We start from the raw sequence: 26,740 nt of genomic DNA, 5'->3' as shown, positions 1-26,740 counted from the left end.
GGCCCCTGCGCGTCGATCGCAAGTCGACAGGTCTTGTCTGCCTTCATGGAGAGGAATACCACGCATGACTGTAATGCGTCAAAAGTTTTAACGCAAACACCAATACTCCATACTAAGCTATTCAACAAAATGACTCCTGGCCCTTGCGCACCATTCGCAAATCAACAGGCCTATGTAAGCAGGAGGTGCCTAATGATGCTACATCTGTGTCTACGTTTTTTATAGGTAATGTTGCCAATGGAGGCAACTACTACCTAACCACATTGAAAAAATGTTGACAAGTGCAGGCAGTGTGACCGTGTGAAAGACTGGTGCCATATGACGGGCAGAACCAGGCGCGAGGGATTGAAGGTGTGTATTTCTGCTGTAGGTGGCACCCAAATAATTTAGACTCGGTATCAACTCGGTTACACTGTACCTTCATTTGAGTAAACTTAAATATCTGCGTAATGCTGGCTGATTACATGATTGTTCCCATGTCTTCAATAGCAGATTTCTGCTTTGCATGTGTAACATAGTCATGTATGGTGCCAAACATGCCAAGTGCAACCATACTGACAGGGTTCCCAACATCAGTGTCCTGACATACACCATGGGGTGCCATATGTAACATATGACACGTACAAGATTGAGTTACGTGTTGGTGCTATGTGTATGAAAATAGACAAGCATCTGAGTGGTTGGCTGCTTCTCCATATATATCAACTACAAGACTCAATATTTCAGCCAATGGCCAGTATCCTGTCCCCCTATATTGTTATAGAAATGTGTCTGAAATATATACATATGTCTGGCAGCCAAATCTGTGCATGTTTTTGTGCGATTACTATGTGCCACATGTGTGTGAAACAGGTGCAGCACAGTACTGTGCCAACGTCAGCAGCACTGCGCTGCACTGAATTTGTAACACAGTCCTGCCATGTACTTCCCAGAGTACGGGGCAGGCCTGCATCTGCGCCTGCACCGGCACATAACTCAGCAGCCTGCACCATTGCAAGTGTGTCTGTGTTGAGGGGAGTGTCTGTGTGCAAATAGGTATCCCTTCCTGGACATAAACAATCTACAATGGCAATATGCCACTTTGTGTGCTGCATTATGCAGCCCACATAGTAGTGCCAAGACATCTGTTATGTTACTTTGTTAACGTGCAGGAATGGACACCTAAATGCACATAAGCAAACATCCATGGCATTTTACCTCTACTATGTGTGCCTTAAAATGGCGCACACAAATAAGAAGCAAGAAACAAGGACATATCAATGACTCAACACTTTGCTGTGCTTACATCACCCCTGGGCTATTGTTAGTTTTTTGGCGCTGCCAACAAGTAAGATGTCTTCAACATCTGGGGCAGCACCAAAAGCAATGGGTGTTACAATAGGACGGCCACTGCAACAACCATTGCATGCCCCCAATGCAGAATACTGTGTCATGCTGCCCCATATGTACATGGAGGCGTTACGCTACAAACAGCTGCATATCAGACCTTTGTACATAAGATGCAGTGAAAAGCACCACAGGGGTGTCAGGGAAAGTGATGCTCTGGTGGTGCCAGGGCCTCAATTATGTGGCCCTTTGGCTTACAGACAGAATTGTAACATTTAGCAGTTACATGTTATCTTGAATCTGGAGAACAACAATATGGAATGGTTGTTGTGGCACAGCCACACTGATTGCACACCCCTTCCAGTCAATGTGCTGCGCATGTAGAGGCCATATTTACTAGATGGTGTTAAGCCACAGTAAGTGGCTTAAGACCACATTGTGTATATGTCGGAGTGCATTGCGCCACCAGAGGGTCACTAAAAGTGAGGCTTAGTGGCGATGGGGCCTTTTGATTCTGACCCCATGTGTCCCGATGCGACCCTTTTGCATGCATTGAGTCAATCAATCAATCAATCAATCACGATATTTATAAAGCGCGCTATGTACCCGTCAGGGTTTCGAGGCGCTGGGGGGAAGGGGGGGGGGGGTGGAGGTGTGCTGCAGTTAGCGGTCGAAGAGCCAGGTTTTGAGGAGTCTCCTGAAGGTGAGGAGGTCCTGGGTCTGGCGTAGAGATGTGGGGAGAGAGTTCCAGGACTTGGCGGCGAGGAAGGAGAAGGATCTGCCGCCGCAGGTCTTGCGCTGGATTCGGGGGACAACGCCGAGGGCGAGGTTGGCGGATCGAAGTTGGCGTGTGGGAGCGTAGAAATTGAGTCTGGAGTTGAGGTAGGAGGGTCCGGCGTTGTGAAGTGCCTTGTGAGCGTGGGTGAGGAGTTTAAAGGTGATCCTCTTCTCCACCGGGAGCCAGTGGAGTTCCCTCAGGTGAGGGGAGATGTGACATCGGCGGGGTATGTCGAGGATCAGTCGGGCGGAGGCATTTTGGATACGCTGGAGTCGTTTGATGTCTTTGGTTGGGATGCCTGTGTAGAGTGCGTTGCCGTAGTCAAGTCTGCTGCTGACGAGGGCTTGGGTCACCATCTTTCTGGTCTCTGTTGGAAGCCACTTGAAGATTCTGCGGAGCATGCGGAGGGTGTTGAAACAGGAGGAGGAGACGGTGCTGACCTGTTTGGACATGGTGAGTGCAGAGTCCAGGATGAAGCCGAGGTTTCTTGCGTGGCTGGCAGGGGTGGGTGGGGGTCCGAGGTCGGCGGCCACCATGAGTCGTTCCAGGCCGAAGGAGAGCGCCCGAGGATGAGGATTTCCGTCTTGTCGGAGTTGAGTTTCAGGCGACTGTTGTTCATCCATTCGGCTATGGATTTTAGTCCTTCGTGGAGGTTTGTTTTGGCGGTGAGTGGGTCTTTGGTCAGGGAGAGGACGAGCTGGGTTTCGTCGGCATAGGAGATGATGCTGAGGTGATGCTGGCGGGCCAGTTCTGCGAGGGGGGCCATGTAGACGTTGAACAAAGTAGGGCTGAGGGAGGATCCTTGGGGGACGCCGCAGATGAGGTTGGTGGCTTTGGAGCGAAAGGGGGAGAGTCGGACTCTCTGAGTTCTGTCGGAGAGAAAGGATGAGATCCAGTGGAGGGCTTTGTCTTGGATGCCGGCTTCCTGGAGGCGGGTCAGTAGGGTGCGGTGGCAGACTGTGTCAAAAGCGGCTGATAGGTCGAGAAGGATGAGGGCCGAGGTTTCGCCGTTGTCCATTTGATGTCTGATGTCATCTGTGGCGGCGAGGAGAGCAGTCTCCGTGCTGTGGTTTCGTCTGAATCCGGATTGTGAGGGGTCCAGGATGGAGTTGTCTTCGAGGAAGTGGGTGAGTTGTGTGTTGACGATCTTCTCGATGACTTTTGCTGGAAAAGGGAGGAGAGAGATCGGGCGGAAGTTTTTGAGATCGTTGGGGTCGGCCTTGGGTTTCTTGAGGAGGGGTTGGATTTCAGCTTGTTTCCAGCTGTCCGGGAAGGTGGCGGAAGTGAAGGAGAGGTTGATGATCTTGCGGAGTTTGGGGGCGATGGTGGTGTTGGCTGTGTGGAAAACATGATGAGGGCATGGGTCCGTGGGGGAGCCTGAGTGGATGGTGTTCATGGTTGCCATGGTTTCTGCGTCGTCCACGTGGGTCCAGGCGGTGAGGCGGCAGTCGCGGTTGGAGACGTCGGTGGGGGGGTCTGGCGGTGGGCCGGTGTTGAAGTTGTTGTGGATGGTAGCGATTTTCTGGTGGAAGAAGGTGGAGAGGTCGTCGCAGAGTTTCTGGGAGGGCGGGATGTCTTTGGCGTTGGCTTTTGGATTTGAGAGTTCTTTCACGATGCCGAAGAGTTCTTTGCAGTCGTGGGCGTTGTTGTTGATGCGTTCGGTGAAGTGGGCGCGCTTGGCGACGCGGATCCGTTGGTGGTGTTCACGGTTTGCGTCTTTGAGGGAGGCGAGGTTGTCGGGCGTGCGTTCTAGGATCCATTTCTTTTTGAGCTTCTGACAACGGCTTTTGGAGGTGGTTAGTTCGTCTGTGAACCAGGCTGGTTTTTTCTTTCCTTGGTTGGCGGTGGGCTTCTTGGGTGGGGCTAAGGTGTTGGCGCAGTCGAGGATCCATTGATGGAGGTTGATGGCGGCTGTGCTCGGGTCGGTCGTGTCGGGTGGAGGGTTTTTACCGAGGGTGCTGGTCAGTTGGTCTTGGGTGACTTTGCCCCAGCGGCGGTAGGGGGGTAGATGGATGCGGTGCTGCTCGGTAATTTTCTTATAGGAGAAATGGACGCAGTGATGGTCGGTCCAGTAGAGTTCGGAGGTGTGGCTGAAAGAGATGTGGTTGCTTGAGGTGAAGAGGGGGTCGAGGGTGTGTCCAGCGATGTGGGTGGGAGTGTTGACCAGCTGGCGGAGTCCGAGGTTGAGGAGGTTGGAGGTCAGTGCTGCGGTGTTGACGTCGTTGATATTTTCCATATGGTAGTTTAGGTCTCCCAGGAGGATGTAATCCGGGGAAGCGAGGGCGTGGGTGCTTGCGAGGTCGGCGATGGTGTCGCTGAAGGGGGCTCTTGGTCCAGGAGGGCGGTATATGAGGGTTCCTCTGAGGGTCGTGTTGGGGTCTGTGTGGATCTGGAAGTGGAGGTGTTCGGCTGTCTTGAGGGTGTCGTCAGTGTGGGTGTGGATTTTGAGGGAAGCTTTGTGAGCGATGGCTATTCTGCCGCCGATTCCGTTGGTTCGGTCTCTTCTGGTGATTTTGTAACCGTCCGGTATGGCGATGGCGATGTCCGGAGCCGAGGAGTCGTTCCACCAGGTTTCGGTCAGGAAGGCCACGTCGGGTGCAGTGGAGTCGAGCAAATCCCAGAGCTCGATGGCGTGTTTTCGTGCGGAGCGGGTGTTGATGAGGATGCAGTTCAGGTGGTTGGGGTTGAGTGATTCTATTGTTGGTTTTGTCGTTCTGATGCAGGAGAAGTTGCAGGAGCGGCAGGAAAAAGGTCCTTTAGTGTGCTTCGGGGACGCCAGGAAGCACTCCGTGGAGGAGCCGGTGTTGAAAGCGCGGAGTTCGTTGGCTGAGTAGCGGACGCGGGGGGCGCGAGGACCAGGGGGGGTGGCGCTGGGCGCGGTCCAGGCGCAGACGGGCTTGCCTCTGGCGCGCCAGCGGCGCGCCCGCTGCGCAGACACGCAGCGCCAGCCATTAAGAAGGGAGGGGGGAGGGAGGAGCAGCTGGGAGGCGGGAGGCGGGAGGGAGCGGCAAATGGGGGCGCGAGGGGGGCGGGCCGCAGGGAGGCAGCGGCAGGGATCGGGGAGCGCACAAGGGGCAAAAACACAGAAAACGAGCAAAACTAAAGGCAGTCACAATAAGAAAAACCACACAATAAGAAATACAATACTGGCACAATACACGATCGGGGAGACAGCAATCAGGGGGGCACAATGGGGGCAGAAGCGCCGGCGGCGAGGCGCAGAAAAAACGAAAAACAACTTACGGGATGGCGGAAGCGGCACACGGGTCAAGTGAGCCCACTAGCCACCAGGGATGAGGCGCAGGAGGATGCCTGCGGGTGGAGGAGGGCCTCGAACACGCAAACGGCAGCGTGGTCGTGGGACAGAGGCAGGAGGCAGCAGGTTGGTGCTGCGGTCGTGGGGGGCGAGCTCAGGACCTAAAACAGGTCAGAGTTCGCTCACTCGCGACGCGCAGCGCCAGCCATTAAGAAGGGAGGGGGGAGGGAGGAGCAGCTGGGAGGCGGGAGGCGGGAGGGAGCGGCAAATGGGGGCGCGAGGGGGGCGGGCCGCAGGGAGGCAGCGGCAGGGATCGGGGAGCGCACAAGGGGCAAAAACACAGAAAACGAGCAAAACTAAAGGCAGTCACAATAAGAAAAACCACACAATAAGAAATACAATACTGGCACAATACACGATCGGGGAGACAGCAATCAGGGGGCACAATGGGGGCAGAAGCGCCGGCGGCGAGGCGCAGAAAAAACGAAAAACAACTTACGGGACGGCGGAAGCGGCACACGGGTCAAGTGAGCCCACTAGCCACCAGGGATGAGGCGCAGGAGGATGCCTGCGGGTGGAGGAGGGCCTCGAACAAGCAAACGGCAGCGTGGTCGTGGGACAGAGGCAGGAGGCAGCAGGTTGGTGCTGCGGTCGTGGGGGGCGAGCTCAGGACCTAAAACGGGTCAGAGTTCGCTCACTCGCGACGCGCAGCGCCAGCCATTAAGAAGGGAGGGGGGAGGGAGGAGCAGCTGGGAGGCGGGAGGGAGCGGCAAATGGGGGCGCGAGGGGGGCGGGGCCGCAGGGAGGCAGCGGCAGGGATCGGGGAGCGCACAAGGGGCAAAAACACAGAAAACAAGCAAAACTAAAGGCAGTCACAATAAAAAAAAACACACAATAAGAAATACAATACTGGCACAATACACGATCGGGGAGACAGCAATCAGGGGGGAACAATGGGGGCAGAAGCGCCGGCAGCGAGGCGCAGAAGAAACGAAAAACAACTTACGGGACGGCGGAAGCGGCACACGGGTCAAGTGAGCCCACTAGCCACCAGGGATGAGGCACAGGAGGATGCCTGCGGGTGGAGGAGGGCCTCGAACACGCAAACGGCAGCGTGGTCGTGGGACAGAGGCAGGAGGCAGCAGGTTGGTGCTGCGGTCGTGGGGTGCGAGCTCAGGACCTAAAACAGGTCAGAGTTCGCTCACTCGCGACGCGCAGCGCCAGCCATTAAGAAGGGAGGGGGGAGGGAGGAGCAGCTGGGAGGCGAGAGGCGGGAGGGAGCGGCAAATGGGGGCGCGAGGGGGGCGGGCCGCAGGGAGGCAGCGGCAGGGATCGGGGAGCGCACAAGGGGCAAAAACACAGAAAACTAGCAAAACTAAAGGCAGTCACAATAAGAAAAACCACACAATAAGAAATACAATACTGGCACAATACACGATCGGGGAGACAGCAATCAGGGGGGCACAATGGGGGCAGAAGCGCCGGCGGCAAGGCGCAGAAAAAACGAAAAACAACTTACGGGACGGCGGAAGCGGCACACGGGTCAAGTGAGCCCACTAGCCACCAGGGATGAGGCGCAGGAGGATGCCTGCGGGTGGAGGAGGGCCTCGAACACGCAAACGGCAGCGTGGTCGTGGGACAGAGGCAGGAGGCAGCAGGTTGGTGCTGCGGTCGTGGGGGGCGAGCTCAGGACCTAAAACAGGTCAGAGTTCGCTCACTCGCGACGCTCAGCGCCAGCCATTAAGAAGGGAGGGGGGAGGGAGGAGCAGCTGGGAGGCGGGAGGCGGGAGGGAGTGGCAAATGGGGGCGCGAGGGGGGCGGGGCCGCAGGGAGGCAGCGGCAGGGATCGGGGAGCGCACAAGGGGCAAAAACACAGAAAACAAGCAAAACTAAAGGCAGTCACAATAAGAAAAACCACACAATAAGAAATACAATACTGGCACAATACACGATCGGGGAGACAGCAATCAGGGGGGCACAATGGGGGCAGAAGCGCCGGCGGCGAGGCGCAGAAAAAACGAAAAACAACTTACGGGACGGCGGAAGCGGCACACGGGTCAAGTGAGCCCACTAGCCACCAGGGATGAGGCGCAGGAGGATGCCTGCGGGTGGAGGAGGGCCTCGAACACGCAAACGGCAGCGTGGTCGTGGGACAGAGGCAGGAGGCAACAGGTTGGTGCTGCGGTCGTGGGGGGCGAGCTCAGGACCTAAAACAGGTGTGTGTCCTGTGTGCCTCCCCCTTCTGCCTTTTGTGAGATTCCAGATAGTTCCCCCCTGCAACTTGCCTAGCATTTGTGGTAGTTCATGGTAGTCTGTGCTGTCCTGTTCTGCGATTCCAGTGACGAGCTCCTCCGGGATGACCACTGCCACCAGCTCATCAAGGTCCTCCTGGGGTGCTGGACTTCCATTTCCAGTCTGCAGTGCTGTCTTTTGGTTCCTGGCCAGTTTCTCCTTAGTTCTACGCTTGCAATCATGCCAGCTATTCTTGCAATCAGTGATAGTCCTCTTCACCTCTGCCACGCTGTTGACTTTGTCTACTATTGTCTGCCATATTGCGTCTCTCCTACCCATTGGCAATTTAAAGATGACGAAGAGTTGTTGTTGGTGCTCCGTCACCTCTCTGACCAAGATGTCATTCTCCTCCTCACTAAAGCAACACTTTCTGCTTCCTCTTCCCCTTCTCCTGGGACTTTGCTGGACCCTCCTCGCAGGTACTTAGCTGATTGGGATCTCCCTGGGGGCTCTCTTGGTCTGTATTCTCCATCTTTTCTTCCCCTTTTTTTTTTTTTACACTAATGCTGTTAAATATGGTGCTAACCTATTTTGCGTCAACAAACGTGCCGTAAAACATTCTAGCCCCACTTTTGCAACATAAGTGTAATTTTTACTTATGGCATGTCGCAGTCTTTAGCGTCATTTCGGTTATGCTAACCATTCCTTAGCGCCATTGTGCGTCCTTTTATAAATATGGCACACAGATGGCGCTAGGGAATAGCATTAGCTTGCGGTAATTTTTTTGATGCACAACTGCGCTATGGGCCATATTTTTTTATAAATCAACTTTGTCAAACAAGTTACAAAAATCTTAATTTTTTACTTATAACTTGAACCTGAGAAGATATTTTTGCAGTAGTTGCACCATAAAAATAGTTGTGTTTTTGTAAAATAAAATAAAAAAATGACACCAATTGTCCTGTTGCCTGGAAGGCTAAAAATAATTCTAACCAGCGTCTTATAGTAAACTTTTCATTTGTTCTGTTTTTTCTTTTGTTTAGGTATAACCACTGGTTTGACGGGATGGCTCTTATGCATCAGTTTCGGATTGAAGATGGCACTGTCACTTACATGAGCAAGTTTCTGCAGAGTGATTCTTATATGACGAACCAAGCCTACAACCGCATTGTGTTGTCAGAATTTGGAACCGTAGCCTTGCCGGACCCATGCAAGAGCATGTTTGAGCGTTTCATGTCTACATTTCAGTTCAGTATGTATGTTATATGTGGGAATTATTTAGTGAATTTTATCTTTTTTTACAGACTGCTGAGATGACATTGTTTAAGAGTGACACAAATTGATCTGTGCTGTGCAAATACACATGGAGGAATCCTAGATGTAAAGGGCTGTTAGAGTTGGTTGTCAGTACAGATCCAGTGAAAAGGTCCCTTTTCAATTTGTTGCCGGATATCTTTGTCTATGGTTCAAGGCCAATGCATTACAGTAGCTGACTATTTATTAGAGATATTTTGCTGCTGAAAGTGCTACTTTGGAACCTATTGTAAATTAAGAAAACCATCAGTTTCCTCAGTGGTGCGTAGGCTGATTAACATTCATTTAAAACTCACACAAAGGACTGACTTCAGGACACCTGTACCCAGTCAGTCTGGTTTGTGCTGCTCCATTACCTTGTGTAGTTTCGTAGAAACTAAGGGGCATATTTATGAGAGGCTTACACCACCAGAGCGTCACTTTTTTGATGCTCCGGTGGCGTAAGCCTCTCAACCATATCTTTGAGTCCACTCATAGCCACTTTGCATGGCATCATAGCTATGGAGTACGACAAAGCAGTGCAAGTCGCTACATTGGCTTACTCTTCACCAGAGAGGCGTTCCATGGGCGTTGCATGTTTTTCCACGCAAAACTGATGGATTTTGATGCTGCCATAGATTTACAAAATCACGTAAATCAGGGGCAGCACCAAAACCTTACATCTCCAGAGCAAGTGTAACAAGAAATGTTTTAATTTCTCCTCGTTTTTCCTCTTTCTCTGTGTGTACTGCATTCTTCAGCACACATAGAAAGATGAAAACGCCACTCAGGATTGTTTTTGTGCAGGAAGATGTCTGCACCAGCGTAGGGGGAAAGGAGGGGAATGAACCGTATTTCATAAATATGGTGCATTCCTACCCTTTCACATTAGTGTAGGGCAGTGCAGTAAGAAGACTTGCAACACTGCTCTTTGCCAATTTTCCATAAATATGGTCCCAAGTGTGGAATGCTGATTTTATATTTCCTGTTGATTATCATGCTGCTATTTTTTAATTTGTTGGAAACTTTTAATATGCATTAATTTAATTCAAGATTGTCGCATAATAAGCCTAATGACTGTTTCTCTCAAATTATGTGTAATATGTACATCTACTTTCTGGGCTCCAAGTAGGAGTACACAAAGATGTGGAACTCTACTTCATGGAGTTTTGTGAGAAACTTTTCAAATTTCAAATGACCATGATGTAATTTTTATAAAGTAAAATAAATTACACTGTAATTTAACCTATTAGGCTAAAGGCTAAACATTGCAACAGAATCTTCTTGTTTTCAAAACTTTGCATGATGTTTGTAAGTTAATAGATTTTTGTCCTGCTATTGCCTTTGAACAGCTTCACATATCAACATGTCTGTGGGGGTGACCTGGTCATAATTATCCGGCCCAGTACAACCTGTCGCATGGTTCAAACCACAACATAACATTCCCCCCAAAATATAAAATGTTCAAAACCAATAAAATTACCTAAGTAAATAAATATTTCTTCACTCATCCACACACATATCTAGTAGTTTAAAGTACTAGTAACAAGTAGAAGGGAAAGGATTAGTTCTCAGACTGGCCCGAGGGCGATATCCACAGGAACCTGTCAGAAACCTTTGCATTAACCTCATCGCTAGCAATGGGGTCTTTGGTTTGCAGTAAGATTACCCCCTGTCCAAGCAAGGACCATCACTCTAGTCAGGGTAAGTCACACACAATCTAGATTATCCTGTGCTCAACCTCTGGTAGCTTAGCACTGAGCAGTCAGGCTTAACTTAGAAGAGACAATGTGTAAAGTATTTGTGCAATAAATCATATAATAACACAGTGAGAACACTACAAAAGGACACCACACAGGTTTAGAAAAATTTGAGATATTTATCTGTTTAAAAATAGGTCAAAACGATCAAGATTTGATAAGAACACGTTGAAATATCACTTTTGAAATGATAAATAGTCTTTAGTTCTTAAAAAGCAACAAGAGTCTCTTGCAAGCACAAAGTACCTGGTTTGCATCTAAATTATCCGCAGAAGAGGAGCTGCGTGGAAAACGGGGAGGTGTGCGTCAGTTTCTCCGCCCGCACACTGTCAATGCTTCGATTCTTAGGTCCTGATCGGGTTGCGGGATGTGCAGGATGAGGCCACAGGCGCTGCGCCGATCAGGTGGGCGATGCAGGGAAGTTCCTGTCGCATGGCAGGCTCTGCGTCGATTCTTCTTGCAGAAAGTCTGGCTGCGTCTTTCCAGGTCGGCGATGTGTCGATCCGGTTGCCCGTGCGTCGAAGTTCTGGTCGGAAAGCTTGTGCTGAGACGATCTCCACTCGAGGAGCCAGGCTGCGTTGTTCCGGTTCGGCATGCGTTGATTTTCTCACTGCTGGGCAGGCTGTGCGTTGTTTTCACAGCACAAGGATTTCTTTGCAGAGATTAAGGGGGTCATTCTGACCCTGGCGGTCTTGGACCGCCAGGGCGCAGAATGACGGAAGCACCGCCAACAGGCTGGCGGTGCTTCCAAGCCCATTCTGACCGCGGCGGTAAAGCCGCGGTTGGAAAACCGGGGCCGGCGGTTTCCCGCCGTTTTTGCCCCGGCTGGGCGAATCCGCCAGGGCAGCGCTGCAAGCAGCGCTGCCCTGGGGATTCTGACCCCCTTACTGCCAGCCTGCTTCTGGCGGTTTTCACCGCCAGGAAGAGGCTGGCGGTAAGGGGTGTCATGGGGCATGGGCAGTGCAGGGGTCCCCTAACAGGGCCCCGGCCAGCTTTTCACTGTCTGCCTAGCAGACAGTGAAAAGCGCGACGGGTGCAACTGCACCAGTCGCACGGCCGCAACACCGCCGGCTCCATTCGGAGCTGGTTTCTGTGTTGCGGCCTCATTCCCGCTGGGCCGGCGGGCGCTAACTTGGTTAGCGCCCGCCGGCCCAGCGGGAATGTTGGAATGCCGGCAGCGGTCTTTTGGCCGCATGGCGGGTGATTGGCGGTTCCCGCCAAAGTTGGAGTCAGGGCCTAAGTCTTTTTGGCCCTGAGACTTCAAGAAACAGGAGGCAAGCCCAGTCCAGGCCCTTGGAGAGCACTTCTCAGCAGAGCAAGAGGCCAGCAAGGCAGCAGGGCAACAGCAAGGCAGCAGTACTTTACAGCAAAACAGTCAGGTGAGTCCTTTGGGCACCCAGGCAGCTTCTCTTGGCAGGTTGCAGGTTCTGGTGCAGAATTTCTTTCCCAGGAAGTGTCTGAAATGGTAGGGTCAGGAACCCGGTTTAAATACCCAAATGTGCCTTTGAAGTGGGGGAGACTTCAAAGAGTGGCTGAGAAGTGCACAAGGTCCCCTTTCAGTTCCATCTAGTCTGCCAGGGTCCCAGTAGGGGGTTTGGCAGTCCATTGTGTGAGGCCATGCCACTGTCCTTTGACATGTAAGTGTCAGGCTCTCCACCCTCCCAACCCAGGAAGACCCATTCAGTATTCAGATATGTGCAGGTGTGATGGAGCATCCTGTGTTTGGGGTTGTCTGAGTGAAATGCACAAGGGAGCAGTCAACTAACCCAGCCAGACGTGGATTGTAAGGCACAGAAGAATTTAAGTGCAGAGAAATGCTCACTTTCTAAAAGTGGCATTTCTAAAATAGCAATATTAGATCCAACTTCACCAGTCAACAGGATTTTGTATTACCATTCTGGCTATACTAAATATGACCTTGTTACTCCCTTCAGATCAGAAGCTACCACTCAAACATTATATCAGGGTAGCCCCAATGCTAGCCTATGAAAGGAGCGGGCCTCACAGCAGTGTAAAACAAATTTAGGTGCTTTACACTACCAGGACATATAGAACACACATGTTCATGTCCTGCCTTTTACTTTTATAGCACCCTGCCCTATGGGTTACCTAGGGCTTACCTCGGGGGTGACTTATATGTAGAAAAAGGGGAGTTTAAGGCTTGGCAAGTACTTTTAAATGCCAAGTCGAATTGGCAGTGAAATTTCACACACAGGCCTTGCAATGGCAGGCCTGAGACATGGTTAAGGGGCTACTTATGTGGGTGGCACAGTCAGTGCTGCAGGGTCACTAGTAGACTTTAATCTACAGGCCCTGGGCACACATAGTGGCCTTTACTAGGGACTTATAAGTACATTAAATAAGCCAATAGGATATGAGCCAATGTCACCATGTTTTAATGGAGAGAGCATATGCACTTTAGCACTGGTTAGCAGTGGTAAAGTGTGCAGAGTTCTAAAACCAGCAAAAACAGTGTCAAAAAGTGGAACGACGCAAATAAACTTGAGGGTGGCCACCCTAAGGCTGTCAGGTCTAACACTCATCATTCATAACAGTTCTTGGCAGATGAGGGCTCATTTCCTGTGATTTCTTTACCCTCACAACGGTCGGTCACCAGTAAGCGTACCACGTGCAATAGAGAAGGTTTAAAAGGTAGTCAAAACTTGCTGTCTGGATTGTGGTCATGGACAATCACTTCATCCCCTACTTTAAGGTCTGAAACCTAAACTCTCCTTAGCAGACCGCTGCATTGTTGTTTCTCCGAGGATTCATTGACACTTTAGCAGGACCCGGCTGGGCTGATGTAGAATAATGTCCATGACCACTCACCACAAACACTTGACTTTGCGAGCATCTGATGGTCATATGAGGAGTCTGTAATTTCTAACAAAAATCTATATTGCCACGAAAGCTGCTGTTGGGTAGCATGAGCGACGCATACAAGTTTGGTGATGTGCGCATTGAAGGTTCCACCTCCTCATTGGCTTTTGGCCATCATGGAATTAATTCCTGGTGGGCAAAGTTCAATGATTTTAGATACTCGGATATTTCTCGGCCCTGGAATCAGGGACCATTATCTGTCTGAGTTCTTGCAGCAACGCATGAGTCTGTATCACATTTTTAAGACTGGAATTAATTTGTTAGTTGACATGGTCAATATTATTTCTAACTCCTGATACTTAGAGTAATCATTTATTACTACCAGCATAAATCTTCCTTCCAGAAGGCTTCCGAAGCCTGCGCTGACACATATGCAGGGGCCCCTGTGATTCTCCTCTGTGGTGATGGGAGCTGGATGATCAGGATTTCCAGCTGCCATATATATCAAGTTCTCATTTGTTTCAGTCAGCTCGTCCAACTGAGGGAACCAGACTTTGTTTTGATTTGTTTTTCACCATCTCTTTATGTCCCCCATGGGCTAGATGAACAACCTGCATAGCAAGACTCCTTGGAATCACCAAGCAGTGGCCCTTGCAAAGACATCCACCTGGTGCAATGTCCACTTCATGTCGAACATTGAAAAGTCAATCTAATGCTTGCTGGGTATTAGGAATTATGGGGCATATATACAATATTTTGAGACAAGGCAGTGCCACAAGCCTTCTTGCGGCGCTGCCCTGTGTTAAAAGCACAGGGCAGTAATGCACCTTATCTATAAGATACGGCGCATTCCTGTCCTTTACCCCTGCGCTCGACCACAATGGTCAGCCATGCCTCAACCAGGTATTTCTATTTGTTGCGCCTCCTCCAAGTGTCATAGGCTTTTGAAGCTTTCCCAGGTTTAGGAAATCTCCTAAATCTGGGAATGTGTCAAATGCCATGGGTGTTGCATGGGAATATCCGCTGTAACGCCCTTGGCACGTCTCCCTGTCGCAGGGTGAGTCAGCGCAGCGACTTGCACTGTGTTGTCTCAGTCCATATTTACAAGGCCATGAAAAGTCACACAGGGTGGCTTTACGTGGCCTTGTAAATATGGCCCTGAAGTGTGTGCTGCCGGACCGTCACTAAAAGTGATGTTCTGGCAGCGCAAAGGAGATGTAAATATGCCCCTAGGTTTCAAGTTGGCAGAGGTGTTCAAGTAGGGACCACAATCCTAGCCAGGGTAAGCCAGATACACACATTAAATTAACCTGTGCTCACTCTCTGGTACCTTGGCATGGAGCAGGAAGGCCTAACTTAAGAGGCAATGTGTAAAGTATTTGCACAAGATACACTCACAGAGTAACAAAATGTCAGACACCACAAAAAGACTCCACAACGGTATAGAAAAATAGATAATATTTATCTAAGTAAAATAAGACCAAAACGTCATAAATCCAATCAGTACAAGTCGAGTTATGATTTTGTTTAAATTAAACTAAAATAGTGCTTAGAAGTCACTAGCGGTCAAAAGGTTGCACATCCAAAGTTCATGCCAACCGCGATGGAGGGTAGGCCGGCGACAGAACCCAGACAGGTCCCACTGACAAAGTACCTTGGGTGGAGATTTATTGATGATGAGAGTCCACTGCATTGTGGTCGAGCCTCACAAAGGGGATCCTGTGTCGTTGTTGAGCTCCGCTGAAGTGAATGCAGTGCATTGTCATTGAGCCACGCTGGGGGTCCTAGTCGAGCCACCCAGGTTGGGGATCCAGTGTTGTTGAGCTACCTCTGCATCGGCATCAAAGGGCGATGCAGCAGAATTATTCACACACTTGAGGCGATGCGTCGGTTTTTGCAGAAATCGCCTGCAGAATCCAACTTCTGAGGCGCAGGATTGCGGGGGCACCTCAGGCAAGGGTAGGACTCACAGATGGCAGAGTCCAGCAGCACCAGGAGAGTTGCAGGCAGTCTTTGATGTCTATGAGACTGCTGAAGAACAGGGGGCACGCCACTTGGGTTCAGCAGGATGGGTCCAGTCCTTGTCCTCAGCAGGGCAGAGATCAGCAGGCAGCAGAGCAGCTCAGTAAAGCAGAGAAGCAGTTCCTTGGAACAGTCAGTCCAGGCAGAGTGGCAATCCTTACAGCACAGCAGTCTTTGCTTGGCAGAGTTCTTCCAAAGTTCAGAAGTGTACTGATTTGGTAGGATCAGCGACCCAGTACTTACAAGTGCCTTTGAAATAGGGGTGACTTCAAAGCAGCTCCTTAAAGAGCACAGAGATCCTTTATAGCCCTAGACCTTCTAGCCGTGGCTCCATACTACCAGTAGAGAGTAATCAGCCCTTTGTGTGGGGACAGGCACTTCCCTATTGAAATGTAAGTGTAAGCTCTCCTCCACCCTTCCAGGCCAGTAATGTCGAACAAAATGAAGATGATCCCTTTGTCACACCCACTCTTCCTGTGTTTGTGGCTGTCTAGAGGGAATGCACAAGGTGTAGCTGTCACCTATCCCAGATGCTTATTGGAGATAAGCTGCAAGACACACAGAACAGTAAGAGCAGAGAAATGGCCACTTTCTAAAATTGCAAAAAGAGCAAGTGATGAACAGAATGCTAAAAAATGTCAAACATTTACCCCAGTACACAGATCGGGCCTAAATTCATCTTTTTTTGCTACCCATGCCATTCCAGTTTGGACATAGCGATATGCAAATCAGTTCAGACCCTGTTTCCCAGGTGAACAGTCCATCCCGAACTGCCAGGCCAGATCCTTCCTGGACTTGAAACAAGCATCCTAGGACTGGTTTCACGGTATCACCCCTCATTATCCAAGCTAGCTTGACTCGAGTGGATGGGGATCACAGGACCCTTGTCTTTTTTTAAATCTTTGGTCATTGGCATTTCAAGAAGTAATACAGTTTACATCTCATTTTCAGTCATTATCGTAACAGTTATGAAATGAAACAGCAAGTTTTGCAGTAGTTTTATTTCGCTAGTAGGGGTGTGCTCACGTCATAAGAGGAGCAGCATTAAGTTTTCAGTAGGCTGTCTACCGGAAGTGAAGCCAGTAAGTGTTGACGTATGGATAAGTGTTTGCCAAAAATTATTATTTTCAGTAAAACAAATTTCAACGTATTAAACTTGTAACAAAGTACCTGTGTGCCCTGTCTTCTTCTCAGTGTTTATGATAGGATAGTTGGTTGTGTGTCAGTGTTGGGGGGGAGCACATACCATGGTCTTTTCTTCTTGTGCTCTCAATCATATTTAACTGAGGCTGGGGGTTGGCTATTTGCTGTGAAACCGTCAAGGTGGTAGTAGTTGACATTCAGTGAAAGTTGCTTTCATGTCCCATGTAGGTGTCTGCTATAGGTGTGCGCCCCAGAGGAGCTTTGGTATGTGTCTCTGTCATGCTGGGCTTCTCCCTGGTTCGGGATTAGCTTCAGGTCTCTCTGGAGTCCGTCTTGCTCTGTCTTCTGTGTGGCTGTCAAGTCAGTCCGTTGGATTCCTAATCATCCACCACCTCAGTCCATAGAGGTGCAATTGGGCGGACTTGCACACCCTGGCCCTCCTCTCTTTGTAGAGCCCGCTCCTCCGCTTGCACCCATCTTGTCACGTCGCCCACCCAGACTTCTAGACTTGGTCCCCTGGGTGTTCTCCAGGCCATGGCCACTCACCGTCTGGCTAACACTAGAGCCAAGCCCAGGAATCTGTTCCCCACCTTGTTAGGGGCTGGCCTGGGGAATAGGTCCAGGAGGCACTGGGATGGGATGTTAGCCAGCGGTCGATCCAAGGTGTTGCTAAGTCTCCCGATGACTCCCTCCCAAAAGTCACTGAATCCAGGGCATTCCCAAGTCATGTGGTCAAAGTCTGGGCCCAGGGCTTCACAGCACGGGTATCCCCTGGGCCCACCTCCATAAATGGTCCTAAGTCTGTGCTGCTTAAGTTGGTCCTGTGGGTATAGTTGTACTGTATGTATTTAAGCCGAGAATTGCGGGAAACCTTGTGGTGGTAGGCCAGCACTCTTTTCCACTCAGGGCCTGTTATTTCCCTCTCTAGTATTTTCTACCAATGTGTAGCCAGTGCGTCTTATCTTCAAGCTCAGTTCATTGAGAACTTTATAGAACCAAGTGACCAGGTGGGAACCCACTCCCCTGATCAGGAGGAGCTTAAGAACCATGTGTGTGATGGGCTCCTCGTTCGGAGTATCCCATAAGCCCCGCACAGCTCAGGTCAGCTCCTCATGGGTGAGGAATCGATCCCCCACACAAACCAGTTTGGTCTACCAGATACCCAAATGTGATAAGGACACCAGACTGAAATGCCCCAGCGACAGCAGCCCGCCTCTGTACAGGGTTCCATCTGCCCTGTGGAAAAAAAACTCACTGGTTCACTGTGCAGTATGCAAACTAGTGGTGGTTCGAGGGCACATGGTGTCTTCACTCCGATGCGCCGTAGTCCCTGTCTCCAGCAAGTCAGCGCCGTGGCTAGCAGGACATTCAGGCTAGGGAACTGAATCTTTGGGTTCAACAGTTTGGCCAACAACGGGCCCCTACTGGCCTCTGCACCCATTGGACTTAACTCAGATAGGTTTCTGCCATCTAATCATTTTGCAATCCACGGAAGTTGGGTCCGCAGCTAAGCATAGTTTAACGTCCAGCACTCCCAACCCTCCTTCTAATGTAGGGCGGCAGCAACTGTCTTGCCACTATCCCCTTTCGTTTTCCCTGACCCCTTGGTGGCAGGTATTTTCTGCTTCTCCTTCCGGGATGTGGGCAGCTCTTTTAGCTTGGCAGGTGGCGGAATGTCCTTGCCCTCGCTCCGTGGCACACTGGCAGCCCTGATGGTTGGCGCACTCCAATAGCCCGCAGTTGTTGGGACCACTGTGCCTGGGGATGTTGTGGTTGAGGTGCTGGGTTGGGACCTGGAAAGCCTGGCCCTAGGGGACGGACGGGGGGGGAGGTGTAGGGAAGAGGTCAATATTAGCCAGGAAAAGGTTTTTTAGACACACTGGGATGGGCAGATGGAGGGGGTTTGGGAGTGGAGGAAGAGGTAGTGGTTGTAGGAGGTGTACGTCTGCTGAATTTGGGTGAAGGTGCATGGGCTGAAGGCTGTTGTGGGGTGGATGGCTGTTGGGTGGATGTGTGCCTGCGTTTGTGTACTTTGGGAGGAGGGCTCACTGACACTTGGAGAGGACACAGGGGATGTGTGAATGGTAGTGGGGGTGGTGAGTGCACGTGGGTGGTGTGTGGTGATGGGCGTGCTGGGGATGGAGGTAGTGGCTGAAGATGTAGTGCATGCAGGTGTGAGTGGGGACGAGACAGGGAGGGAGGAGGGAAACGTGGATGAGGGGGACACAGTGGAGGCAGTGGATGTTGGTATGTCTGCATGGGTATGATGCTTGTGTGAGTACCTGTGGGATGTGTGGTGCTTATGTTTGCCTGAGCCACTTTTGTGTGTTGAGGTGTGTGCATGCTGGGCTGATGGTGTGCTTGGGATAGGCTGAGGTACAGGGGATTGGGTCTGGGTGGAGGAAGTTGGAGGGGGGAGGCTGGACACAGGGACAATGGCTGCCATCAGTGCTGAGGCCAGAGCCTGAAATGCTCTCTGTTGGGCCGCCTAGCCAGAATGAATGCCCTCCAGGTATGCATTTGTTTGTTGAAACTGCCTCTCAACACCCTGGATGGCATTCAGAATGGTAGACTGCCCAACAGTGAGGGATCTCAGGAGGTCAATAGCCTCCTTACTGAGAGCAACAGGGCTGACTGGGGTAGGGCCTTAGGTGCCTGGGGCGAAGGAGATGCCCAACCTCCTGGGTGAGCGGGCACGGACACGCTGAAGGGCTGCTGGGAGGGCGGTGCTGGTAGGGGGGGGTGGCGGCTGTACCTGTAGATGCGGGGGGCACAGAGGGGCCCTCCACCGCAAGGGAGCTCCCATCAGAGGAGGAGTCGCTGTCACTGTCTGTCACCTCGTGTCCCCGCCATGGAGCTCCCCTCGCCCTCTGTCCCACTGGTGGCTTCTGACTCTGTTGTTTCGCCCTCCAGGGCCAAGTTGGATGCAGATCCCTCCTGCTCCGGTGCCACTGCTCCTCCGCCTGATGATGCTATTGCACAGAAGAACAGGGAGACCACAAAAAGGGTGGGGGGAAAACAGAAGAAAGACATATTCAGTGCATGCAACAACACTACCATTAGCAGACACTACAGACACAGCAGCCCTCTGCACAACGCCATGCACTTATTGTTCCTAGATTATTCACATGCCCATGGGGTACAAGGCCTAAGCTCGAATGCTGCACACATGGAAGTCACAGGAGCCTGACTAGGTGTAGATTGGTCTAACCACTAGTGGGGTTGGGGTTCCACTGAACCTGCCTCTCAAGGGACCTTGCCTACCAAGCTCGCCCTGGACTAGGGGAACCCACTGCGCACCTCCCCCACCCAGACACCTCGTAATGCGCGCAGAGTCAGATGAATGTGACAGTACTCACCCCCTTGTGGCTGCTGTGATGCCCTCAAGCGCCCATCCAGCTCCGGATATGCCACTGCCAGGATCCGGAACATCAGGGGGTTCATGGTGCGACGGGCACCCTTCCCACGTTGGGAGGCCATCCCCAGCTGGGCCTCTGCCGTCTTCTTGCTCCAGCGGCCAATGTCCTCCCATCTTTTACAGCAGTGGGTGCTCCGTCTGTGGTGGACCCCCAGGGTCCGGACGTCCTTGGTGATGGCACGCCAAATATCCTTCTTCTGGTGGGGGCTGACCTAGAGGAATAGTACAGGGGAAAAGAAAGATCTTTACTCTTCCGGACCGTCCTACTCATTGGCCCACGTTCCCACCCTTGCCCTGACGCACATACACTCACCGTCCGCTCATGCAGGCCTCAGTCCCCCCCCAATGTATCTTCCATCCACACCACTCCAAACAGGCATTGCCTATGCAGCATGGTCACAGTGTACTCACCTGTTTGTCTGGAGGACTGTACAGTTGTGTGTACTGGGGGAGGACCCCATGCACTAATTTCTCCAACTCCTCTGAAGTGAAGGCAGGGGCCCTTTCCCCAGACACATGAGCCATTGTCCATTCCAGACTGAGGTCAGAGCAGCACTTGCAATGTAGGTCCTCTCCTGTTGAAGGTCTGGTATCAAGTGAGTGAACAGACAGAAAATGGCGGTCACGTCCGCGGCGGTGCGTACCATCACCGCCGGCGTACATAGTCATTGGATCCTCGGACCCATAGGGTCCAATGTTAACCACTGCAGGATTGCGCAGCGGTCTTCGACCGCCTACCGCGACGGTGTACAATGCCAGCGCAGTTACCTCATATCCCCTTGTCACACCGTACAGGTCAGGCAGCCGCCATTTCAGGGGGCCACATGGCATTAATAATAACCGCGTCACACCTATCTAGGCCTCGCATACACACAGTAACAGGCACATTGCGGATTAATAAATCTGTGAAAATGACATTTTGTGATACCTCAGTGTAGGCTGACTCTCTGCTCGCTGTTCTCATCCGCTGGGGCAGGTGATAAGATGGCGGCATCCTCCGGTGTACAGACCGCTGGTGGACCTGTCGACAATGGAAGAGAGACACGTAATAGTCACCTACAGACTTGATCGTGCAACAATCCATGAACTGTGTGCCCAGTTGGTGCCAGACCTGATGTCAGCTATCCGCCATCCCACATGGATACCCCCTCTAGTGCAGGTCCTGTCAGTACTCCATTTCCTGGCAAGTGGGTCTTTTCAAACAACAGTGGCTATTGCATCAGGGATGTCCCAGCCAATGTTCTCTAACGTGCTGTCTAGAGTGTTGTCTGCCCTGCTGAAACACATGTGCAGTGAGGATTTGCCTACAGTGAAAGGTGACTTCTATGCCCTGGGACATATCCCCAACATCATAGGGGCCATTGATGAGACACATGTGGCATTGGTACCCCCACGCAGGAGTGAACAGGGGTACAGAAACCGGAAAAGCTATCATTGGATGAATGTGCAGATGGTGAGTTTGGCCGACCAGTACATCTCCCATGTGAATGCCAAATATCCTGGCTCAGTGCATAACGCTTACATTCTGAGGAATAGCAGCATCCCTTATGTGATGGGGCAACTCCAGAGGCACCGTGTGAGGATAATAGGTGAGGACAAGGACCCTATACAGTGTTAGTAGGCGTCTGGGTGTGGGGTTGTCTTAACAGTTGTCCCTCGAAATTTGCAGGTGACCCTGGGTACCCCAACCTGTCATGGCTACTGACCCCAGTGAGAAATCTCAGGCCAAGGGCAGAGGAACGCTACAATGAGTCACATGGGCGAACTAGGAGGGTGATCGAACGGACCTTCGGCCTCCTGAAGGCCAGGTTCCTGTGCCTCCATATGACAGGTGGTTCTCTCTACTACTCACCAAAGAAGGTGTGCCAGATCATCGTGGCCTGCTGTATGCTGCACAACCTGGCTTTGCGACGACAGGTGCCTTTTCTGCAGGAGGATGGGCCAGCTGGAGGTCTTGTGGCAGCTGTGGAGCCTGTGGACAGTGAAGAAGAGGAGGCAGAAGAAGAGGATATCGACAACAGAAACAACGTTATCCAGCAATACTTCCAGGGAGACACAGGTAAGAAGATGTCACTGCCTCACACATCTCATACTATTGTTTGAGCTTTCAGAAGTCTGTCATTTTCACCCAGTGTATGGACCCTGACTTGTCACTTTGACTTTCCATTTAACAGATGTGGGTCCCACTTTGTGCCCTCTGCTATATTTCCTCAAGACCTACTGCTGTGTTTCATCTGTATGTGGACAATTAAATTGACATTGCTATATTCCATAGTTATTGCAATTACACATTAGTGAAAGCACAGACTGACTCCAGATTGATTTGTGCTTGATGTGTGTTTATTTCTGTGCAAATAAGTGGAGGGGGGTGTAAAATGGGCAGGGGTGATGGTGGAGGAATGTCCATGGCAGAGTCGAGTCTATTTGTTTCACAGGTGCATTGTCCAAAGGGGCATAGGAAGTGGAGCAAGGGCAGTTGATGGAGGGACAGGGTGACAAAGTGGGACAGAAGGGTGACATTCAGGGGGGTCTCATTTTCTGGCGGGGTCTTGGCAATGTTGTCTGTCTTGTTCCTGGATCTCAGGGACCGTTTGCGGGGTGGCCCTCCATCTGCAGGGGGTGGGATGCTGGTGTCGTGTTCCTGTGCCTCCTGTCCACTAGCGCCGGCGGAGGTGGAGGGCGGTTCATCATCCAGGCTAGTGTCAGGGGCCCCTTGTTGTGCCACAGTGTCCCTCCTGGTGTTGACAAGGTCCTTCAGCACCCCTACAATGGTGTCCAGGGTGGTGTTAATGGACTTCAGTTCCTCCCTGATCCCCAGATAGTGTTCCTCCTGCAGCCGCTGGGTCTCCTGAAAGTTGGCCAGTACCGTTGCCATCGTCTCCTGGGAATGATGGTACGCTCCCATGATGTTGAAGAGGGCCTTGTGGAGAGTGGATTTCCTGGGCCTGTCCTCCCCCTGTCACACAGCTGTCCTCCCAGTTACCCTGTTTTCCTGTTCCTCTGTCCCCTGAACCGTGTGCCCACTGTCACTGCCCCCAGGTCCCTGATTTTCTTGGGATGGTGGGTGTGCCTGGGTTCCCTGTAGTGGTGGACACACTGCTGCTTGACGTGTCCTGGGGACAGATGGATGGGCCCACTGGGTGGGTGCTGTGCTGGTGTTTTCTGAGGGGGGAGGCTCTGTGGTGGCTTGTGCCAGTGTCAGGGGAACCTACTGTCCTGAGGTCCCAGATGGGCCGGGCTGGTCATCTTGATCCAGTTGTGCAGAGATGCTGTCATCACTGTGGGCCTCTTCTGTGGGGGGACTGGATATGTCTGAAACCTCCTGTCCGGTGACGTTGGGTAGGGGTCCTGCAGGGGTGTAAAGGCATGATCATTGCATCTGTGTGTGCCATCGTGTGCAATGGGTGAGTGACCCTGTACTGCAGTGCTTGCATTATTGTCAAGGTCCTTGTGTGATATTTGGTTTGGGGTCTGTGTGGGTATCTGTAGTGGACATGCTTTGGTGATGGGTGTCCCTGCTTTGGTGTTGCATGCAGGGCTTGGTGTTGGGATGGGTGGGTTGTGATAGTGGGACATATGTGAGGTGTTGTAGTGATGCGGGTGAGGGTGGTGGTATGTGATGGCATGCAGGTGGGGTGGGGGATATAACAGTTAAGAGTTGACTTACCAGAGTCCATTCCTCCTGCTAATCCTGCAAGGCCCTCAGGATGCAGTATTGCCAAGACTTGCTCCTCCCATGTTGTTAGTTGTGGGGGAGGAGATGGGGGTCCACCGCCAGTCCTCTGTACTGCAATCTGGTGTCTTTAGACCACGAACGTACCTTCCCCCGTAGGTCGTTCCACCTCTTCCTGATGTCATCCCTAGTTCTTGGATGCTGTCCCACTGCGTTGACCCTGTCGACGATTCTGCGCCATAGCTCCATCTTCCTAGCAATGGAGGTGTGCTGCACCTGTGATCCGAATAGCTGTGGCTCTACCTGGACGATTTCCTCCACCATGACCCTGAGCTCCTCCTCAGAGAACCTGGGGTGTCGTTGTGGTGTCATGATGTGGTGTGGGTGATGTGTGAGGTGGTGTGTGTTGTGATGTGTGAGGGGATGTGTTGTGTGTTGTGTGTTGTTTGAGGTGCGTGGGTGAGTGATGATGTTGTGTGTCTGTGGATGCTAGTGTTGTTTCTGGTGGTGTCTCTCTCTGGCCTTCTTTCGGAATTTTTGATAGTAAGGGTTTGTGGGTGATGTGGGTGTGTGTTTTATATTGGATTGGGTGTGTGGGAGTGGTGTGTGTATGTGTATCAGGTGTGTGTATTTTGAATTGTCTGATGTGGTTGTGTTTTGTAAATGTGTGTGTATTTTGAGCGCGGCGGTATGTACCGCCAATGGAATACCGCGGTTGAAAGACCACCGCATGGATTCGTGGGTCGTGATAGTGTGGGCGTATTCCTGTTGGCATGACGGTCGAGGTTTTGTTTTTGCCAGTTTATCACTGACCTTTGGTGTGGCGGACTTGTGTGAGTGTCTGTATTATGGTGGATTCCGAGCTGTGGGTCGTGATAGCTGTAGCGGAATTCCGCCGCCGCAGCGGTGTGTTGGCGGTCTTCTGCATGGCGGTAAGCGGCATTTACCGCCACTGTTGTAATGAGGGCCTTAATCTGTTACGCGCTGGAGCGCTGTTTTGAAGTCCTCAATGTCCCCCAGTATCTTGTCCATTGTACACTGCAGTGAGGCCGGTTGGGAGTCCCCGGCGGAGTCCCTGTCCGCGGTGACCAGTTGCGTATCCATGTTCATCAGACGCGGGCCCTAGGTTTTTGTCTTCGGTTTGCCCATGGCGGACATCGGTGAGTTGTGGGGTTCCCAGCCTCGTCTCCTATGTAAGGGCGCCCTAGTCCATGGGAGAACAGACTGCCCCGTGCAGTCACGCAACATTCTGACCTCGATAGAGGACGATAACCCCTTGCCACCAAAGTTAGCTATCATCCGGTGAGTGACTCATGGAACTGCTTCATGCGGTAGTTAAGTCCCTTAGGTACCGTCCATCCTCCTGAACCAGGGCTCACCGTGCACGCATAGGAGTACACTGGAGTATCCCCTTTGTGGGGTATGTAGTGCTGGTTGAGTAAAACAAAGGTCTGTGCAGCCGCAGGGTGACCGCTTGCCAACAATGTTACCACCCCCCGGTATGGCTTGTATTTCCTTCAAAGATGTCCTCTGTTGGGGTCCAGATCAGTGATGGAGGTCCCCCAATGGGCCACAGCGAGCCTTGCCGGTCCACAAGTGGCAGCGCTGCTGGGTGGAGGCGTGTGGGCCAGTTACCGTCCCCCGTGCTGCCTAGGTGTATGCTAACCTGCTTTTGGGGGCACCCGAGCCTCAACACCAACATCCCAAGTTGGGGGGTCTCAGCGAGTGATTCATGGGAAGGCAATCATGGCAGCTCCGAGGCGGAATATGCAGAGAGGAGGCGAAGGCTGTATCTCCTGGCTCAAGTTCCCCAGGGGCTCACCATGGGCTCAGCTAGCGTTGGTTCTTCTGGCTCTCCCCCGCGGCACCAGCAACAGCCCTGGGGCAGGGGGGCACCCAACAGCACAGGGGAAGAAACCCCACCGTAAGGCAGCAGTCAATGGTTAGGAGCACCAGCATTCAGCAGGCCCGGTCCTGCAGCCTCACCTCCTGGCCAGGTCTGCACTCCTTCCGCGGGCCTCAGAGCCACATGGTCGCACCACCACTCGAGGTACCACTTGCTGTTCACTGTCTCTCTCACCACTAGCTTCTCTCGAGCTTAACGGTCGCCCGGGGGCTCCTGGCTCCACAACTGCCCTTCAGCGGCTCCCGCAATCTCCACATTCCTCCAAGCCAGGAAGGCCCTGGCTCAGCATCCACAAACCCCAGTGCAGCTGTAGACAGCCATGATCAGACAGTGCTGTTGAAGTGATGTTTGGGCCATGGCGGGCATCTTCATCGTCCCTCACTCCACCGTCACCATTACCAATGCCTTATAGCACCTAGCGTAGGGAGAATTCGCAGGAGTAATGTCAAGCCAGAGCAGACCCAGTTAAACCCCACCCCAAGGGACCCTTGTCTGGGCATACCCATCCCACTTGGGGTGACAAATGTAAACAGAACAAGAGATGAATGGAATGCTGAACATTGTCAAACATTTACCCCAGTACAGAGATGTGGGCCTAAATCCATCGTTTTTTTTGCTAGCCATATCATTCCAGTTTGGACCCAGCCATATGCAAATCAGTCTTGACTTTGCTCCCCGTGGAAACCCTCCAGCCCAAACTGCCAAGCCAGGTCCTCCCTGAGCTGGAAACAAACATCCTGGGACCAGTTTCGGGGTATCACATCTCATTAGCCAGGCTATCTTGACGCCAGTGGCATGGGGAGGACGGGACCCACTTCTGGACATACCCGTCCCACTTATGAGTGAAAATGCAAAAAAAACAAGTGATGGATGGAAAGCTGAACAATGTTAAACATTCACCCCCATTGCAGAGGTATGGGCATGGATCCATAGTTTTTTTTGCTACCCATGCCATCCCAGTTGGGACCCAGCCATCCACAAATCTGTCTTGACCATGCTTTCCACGGGAACAGTCCAGCCCGTACTGCCAGGCAAGGTCCTTCCTGGACTGAAAACAAGCTTCCTGGGACCAGTTTCAGGGCATCATCCCTCATCAGCCAAGCTAGCTTGACT

At 51.9% G+C, this 26,740-nt stretch overlaps 1 protein-coding gene across 1 annotated transcript in view; it reads left to right on the top strand.

Annotated features, from left to right (window-relative positions):
• Window positions 1–26,740, top strand: part of LOC138285128 (carotenoid-cleaving dioxygenase, mitochondrial-like) — a 241,517-nt gene that overhangs the window by 116,312 nt on the left and 98,465 nt on the right. The window contains exon 3 of the mRNA XM_069224695.1: window positions 8,636–8,844. Coding sequence (XP_069080796.1) covers window positions 8,636–8,844 — 209 coding nt within the window. The remainder of the gene's footprint in view (window positions 1–8,635; window positions 8,845–26,740) is intronic.

This window comes from Pleurodeles waltl, chromosome 3_1 (assembly GCF_031143425.1).
Source record: "Pleurodeles waltl isolate 20211129_DDA chromosome 3_1, aPleWal1.hap1.20221129, whole genome shotgun sequence".
Classification (NCBI taxonomy): domain Eukaryota; kingdom Metazoa; phylum Chordata; class Amphibia; order Caudata; family Salamandridae; genus Pleurodeles; species Pleurodeles waltl.
The sequence above is the reverse complement of the archived record's forward strand: the minus strand, read 5'-3'. Positions and strand labels throughout refer to the sequence as shown.